General features: G+C 34.1%; 1 protein-coding gene across 1 annotated transcript; it reads right to left on the bottom strand.

The window, feature by feature from the left end:
- Positions 1–1013: 1013 nt before the first annotated feature.
- Positions 1014–4863, bottom strand: LOC145015464 (glucosamine inositolphosphorylceramide transferase 1-like). The gene is made up of 4 exons (XM_078973940.1): positions 4298–4863; positions 4097–4219; positions 3039–3206; positions 1014–2955 (listed from the first exon to the last, which is right to left on the bottom strand). The coding sequence occupies exons 1-4, from the start codon at positions 4571–4573 to the stop codon at positions 1270–1272; spliced, it is 2253 nt and encodes a 750-aa protein (XP_078830066.1). The 5' UTR covers positions 4574–4863; the 3' UTR covers positions 1014–1269.
- Between the last annotated feature and the right edge of the window lie 1004 nt (positions 4864–5867).

Here is a 5867-nt window from a genome sequence, read left to right as displayed (position 1 = left end):
TTCTTCTAATTGGTTTATAAATAAAAATAATAAAATTGTCATAAACTGAGCCGATTGGATTCAAAACCTAACTCTTTTGTTTCCTCTATTATGGATTTAAAACCTAGCTCTTTGTTTCCTTTATTTTTGTTTTCTTTGAAATGGCGTAAATTATATCAGCCACTGCATGAAAGAAAAAGAAATGACAAAAACAAAACAAAGGATTACAAAATGTCAAATGGATTACAAGCCCAAACTCCCTGTTCACAATTCAGAATTTATCGTTTTTTCTTAATTTCTTGTTAGTATGGAAATAAACTCCAGCTCAAGTCATCGTGTTAGTCAACACTTTTTCATATTTTCATTAAATATTGTCAAATCAAATGGTGATAAATAAAAAGTGATTTAGCAACCTATTTAAAAAGTTGTTCAGACAAAATTTAAATAAAATGGTTGCTTTTAAAAGAAGAGAGAGTTGCGTTGAAAAGAAAACAGTAGTCTAATGTTTTTTTTTGGGTATACAATATTGACAAAATTTTGGAAAAAATAAAATAAACTGGAATAATCATTGAAACGCATGGAGATCTTGAATTTGATCGTTTACATTTTATTAATTTGACCATAATACCAATTTTTATTAATTTGACCATAATATCAATGGGTGTTTTTTTAGCCGATTTCAACTTTAATTACAATGAGCTACTATATTAAATATATTTAATAATTGAAAAAACAGTTGATTTACAAACCAAATAACCGAACAAATAAATCAGTTAACTTGTCTTTTCCATTTCTACTCAAAATTAAATCAAAAAAACATCAAACCAAAACATATTTTTTGATTCGATTGTACCATCCACAGGACCACAAATATCTACTTGATCTAAAGACACACGCCGCAAATATGTAACATATTCCTGTTTCAATCACATCAACATCAAACAACCTATGACTTGTACCACATTCCATTTGTCCAATGACATCAATTTTTCGATTTATCCTATGTTACACATTAAAATTCTTTCTTCCTCACGTTGGCAATCAAATCAAAACTTTATCTTAGAACAAAATTTACATATTTTACTTGCACCCCAAAAACACACCAACAAAACAACCAATCAAAACCCACCAACTAGCTTTTTCCGGTCAACATTTCCGGCTGTTCTAAACTTAAACTAACACTTTTTCCGGTTAACATTTCCGGTCGTTTCAAAACTTAAACTAACACACAACATATTCATATTCAAATCTGAATAATGTACATGACATCGGCAGCCAAAGGTGGTGGTGCTACATATCCCACCCATCCTTCCGCCTCTTGAACTCCACTTTTTCCGATAACCCACCATACAAATCTGTAAACTTTTCCAAACACTTGCTCCTCACCCGATAATGCGATTGTGTATTTTCACTAATAGCAACCCCTGAAAATTTTGACGTGTCGAAACTCCAAGAAGGTTTCACGTATTCAACAGTGGGCCCCGTAGACGTAGCATTCGCGTACAAGAAGTTCATCAAAACATCCTCACAGTTAAAAAGCTCGTCTACTACCTCCCGCCCGACCCGTGCTTCTTCGCTCCAATACCGCCCGAACGCTGCCCGGTGATCCATAAACGCCGCCCCGGTCAAAATCATGTTATATCCGTTAAACTTCCGCGCATGTTTCTCAGCGCGGTAGGTCAACGGGCCAGGCCCGTTGACTAGACGGGGATAGAACCCGACTAAACGGTTTGGGTTCTGTCTCCAGACTTTGAAACCGCGTTCAATATAGTCGCAACTCATCATGATGTCATCATCTAGCTCGAGGACCGCTTTGGTTTTAATCAACGGGTCGAGTTTGAACCGGTTGTTTAACGAGTTCTTTGACTCGACTCGGATCCTAACCGGGACCGCTGAGTCGAACTCGGTTACGTCCGGAGGCGTCCCTTTGTTCCAAATCACCACTATTTCACGAACCGATGAACACCGAGAGTAATGTTGGATGTACCATTTTAAGTTCCATAATCTAGCATCGTAGGTCATGGCTAAAAGGGTAAATTGGGAATAATGGTGGTCGACTGAATATGGCTCTCGGGCCCCACTTCCACCGTATATGTACCCAAGACCAACGCACATTAACACGATCGAACCGATTAAAATAACAAGAAACGCGAACCGTCCAAGACTCGTTTTAGGGTTCATCTTACACCGAAGAACCGCGGTCACTCGGTTTAATTGCGTGCAACACTGTCGTACCCTAGACGACAAATGGCTCGATCTTTCCCAAACAAAAAACGCATCGGTTCGTTTCTTGATATTATGCGGACACCAACTAAGTGGGACAATGCACCGAACAAACCCTAGCAACATACCCATGATCAACACAAGCAAGCCTGTAGAAAACAACAACAATGAACCAATGATGAACCGATGGGACATGTCCCCGGATGCAGTCCGGTCCCCATCGGACACTGCGATCCATTGACCGGATGGCAACTGCTGCGTGTCCAGATGGTGAGACCGGGCCCCGTTCCACGCATTTCGTTCTTTTGTCGGTTTTGGAAGCCCGAATTCCACTTCCACTTCTCGGTAATTATACGGGGTTAAAACTTCGATTTTGAAAACACGAACACGTTTCCCGTATGTTTCACCATCATCTTGACCTAATCGGTAGAGATTTTTATTGTAAACAAAGGGTCGACCTCCGTTTCGGGCCCCAGTTCCTTTATCTGTGTTGTAAACCGGATTCTTTTTATGCGGTTTCCATGGCCCGAGTGGCGAATTGCTATACCATATTTCGAGTTCACCGTTCTTTTTTGTGGAGACTCGGGTATGATCCGACCCGAAAAGGTAGTATCTTGATTCGTATTTTATGATGAATGAATCGATTAGAGGTCTTTTCAAGATGACTTTTTCAAGTTCCCATTTTAATGGGAAGTTGACAGCTCGATAAAGACGAAGGTCGCCCTTTTTACTTCCTTCTGGCATCATGTAGATCTGTATAAAATATATATGATAATATTAGTGATCAACGAAGAAAACAATGGAGATTTTAGCTTTTGTGGTTGTAGAAATCGTACTTGATCATTGTAGTCGAACACGTATGGATAAGAGAGATGCCATTCTTCATCTAAAACGACTCCCAGCTGTTCCCAAGAAGCTCCATTATCGAAGCTTTTCGCGACTCCGATGTCACCTTGCATGGTGATTGAATTCTTGGTTTCGAAGAACAAGTACAATACATCTCCCTGAAACATAGGTTGACTTCAATGGTCAAACTAACTGTTTTTTTTTTTTTTTTCGTAATTATATAAAAGAGAATTTTCATTTGATTTTAATAAGAGAAATATTAATTGTTAACATATTTAAAAAAGTAATAATTCAAAAAGGTAACACACGAGAGAATACAGAAAATGAGCTGTACTCTTAATACTACTTTATAATAATTTATTGGTATTTATTATTTATCCTTATAATGATTAAACTACTATTGTATCTTTGTATTGATACTTGTTACAGATTTTACTCCTGAATTAGTATTATAATCAATATAAAAGTTAATCGTCAAGAAAATTAAATTCAATTATAATAATTTATTAATTTAGGCTTCTAGATTTCGCTGTTTTCCAAACGAGGTGACGAAAAGAATATATTTTTTTTCAAATGGTCATAAAAACATGATAATTTAATCATCAGAAATTGAAAAAAAAAAAAAAAAAAAAAAAAGTAAAATAAAAAATAAAGAGTTGACGGTCAAACCCACAAAAATACTAAAAACACAACAATTCTTTGGCGTCTTCCCATAATTATCATCCACGAAAATAAAACATAACAAAAATTTCATCATTACAAGAAAACAAACAGAAAGTAGAAGAGAAAAAAAAAAGAAGAAATATATCCATTTTCAATCGGCAAAGTGTAAAAGTAGTCAAACTCAAACAACTAGTAATTTATCCATTATTGTTCAAAGTAAGATGCTTGAACAAATTAAGAATTTCAAAAAATAACAAAAAAATTCGAATCAAATGCTTTCCCTTTCCACACGGATTAATCCAATTCTGGATCAAAATCGCCATTTTTGTGTAGTTATTTAGAAAAAATTGAAACTCCAAAACAAAAAAAGAAGACAAAACTGTACCTGAACATAGAGAAAAGGATCGGCAACAAAGTTACTCGGAAACCCAGAATCAGTAACCGAACCACAAGTAACAATCGGGTTAGCCACCGGCCATGCTGCACTTGTGTTCTTCCAAACATTCATCTGAAAATCGAAACCCAATTCGTAAATCAAAAACCCAATTTCAAACTTCAATCGAATTTCGAATTTCAAATTACTTACAGTTTCAATGGGTTTAAGCGAAAACGGCGAATCGCCATAGAAAACTCCAATTGACCACGAACCTTCACTGTCCTCTTCACAACCCACGGAATAATTAGGGCTCTTGTACATCGTATACGTGTACAAAAACCCAATTGAACTGAACAACATAAACGATACAAATAGAAAAGAGAGAGTAGATGAAACGCCGCCATTATCGTGCACGCGCCACCACCGTAGGCGTTGGGATTTCTCGGTTGGTCCGCCTATAACGCCCACGCTTTGTGTTGATACCATGTCGCCGGAAAGTTAATTTACAGAAAAGGTGATGGAAAGAAACAAGGAATTAATTAGTCGGCGGCGACGAGAGCATTTTGTATGTGAAAATTTGAAATTTGAATTGGTGAAACTGGGAGGATTATGTTGGAATTTTTGAAAGGGTGGTTTGATTTGTGCTTGAAACTAACCAGAGAAGGAAAAGGTTGAAGAGAAGAGGCAGTGGGTGTAATAGTTATAGGGGGAGGAGGAGAAAACGTGGCTGCGTGTGTGTATTTGTTGACGACTCTGTTTGAATTTACAAGTTAGACAAAGACGGAGAAATAAAAGTTCTTCTGGACTTTTCACTTTGACCCTCATGTTACAACTATTAAAAGTATAGTCCATACAAAATATATATATATATATATATATATATATATATATATATATATATATATATATATATATATATATATATATATATATATATATATATATATATATATATATAGAGAGAGAGAGAGAGAGAGAGTGAAAAGTGAATATATCCTTAAGGGTATATAAGCTTAGGTACCCAAATTCATAATAATACATCGTTTTGTTTAATATATTTATTATAATATTGTTAAATTTCAATCCTTAACTTGATTTATATTCAATATTTTTAAATTTTCATATTATCTTCCTCTTACATCACATCCTTTTGTCGAACACTTACTAGGCTATAGATATTATTGTTGAAAATGACAATTATGTAAGAGGAAGATAAATATGAAATTTATAAAAATCTTTGAAGTAATTCAAGTTAGAAGTTGAATTATAAGAACATTGGACAGTTACAATGTCTATATATGATACAAAACGATGTAATATTGTGAGTCTGGGTACCTAAACTTATATATCCTTAAGGGTATATACACTTTTCTCATATATATATATATATATATATATATATATATATATATATATATATATGGGTGGTGCTAATAAGATACATCTTAGACACCCAGTTGACTAATTTTTAAAAAGTCAACTAATACTTAACTACTTATAATCATTTTTTTTTTGGAAACAATTCAATTTCAACCAATAAAAAATATTTCAAAATTAAATTAGCGTGTCTATATAATGAAATATAGTGTCTTTTTAGCCAACCCATATATATATATATATATATATATATATATATATATATATATATATATATATATATATATATATATATATATATATATATATATATATATAGACACTAGTTTACAACCCGTGAGAACCACGGTTATAAATATAATTAAACTTTAATAGTAGAAAAACTCAAAATTATTAATCACTT

Source organism: Lactuca saligna, chromosome 9, assembly GCF_052625555.1.
Source record: "Lactuca saligna cultivar CGN05327 chromosome 9, ASM5262555v1, whole genome shotgun sequence".
Lineage (NCBI taxonomy): Eukaryota > Viridiplantae > Streptophyta > Magnoliopsida > Asterales > Asteraceae > Lactuca > Lactuca saligna.
This window is presented reverse-complemented; position numbering and strand designations above follow the sequence as displayed.

Bases quoted from the DNA above. Each gene is read 5' to 3' on its own strand.
- LOC145015464 (XM_078973940.1), bottom strand. From the start codon at position 4,573: ATGGTATCAACACAAAGCGTGGGCGTTATAGGCGGACCAACCGAGAAA. The intron at 4,220-4,297 runs GTAAGTAATTTG...TTCGATTTTCAG, and splicing joins CGCTTAAACCCATTGAAACT to ATGAATGTTTGGAAGAACAC. The intron at 2,956-3,038 runs GTACGATTTCTA...TATTTTATACAG, and splicing joins TGTTCGACTACAATGATCAA to ATCTACATGATGCCAGAAGG.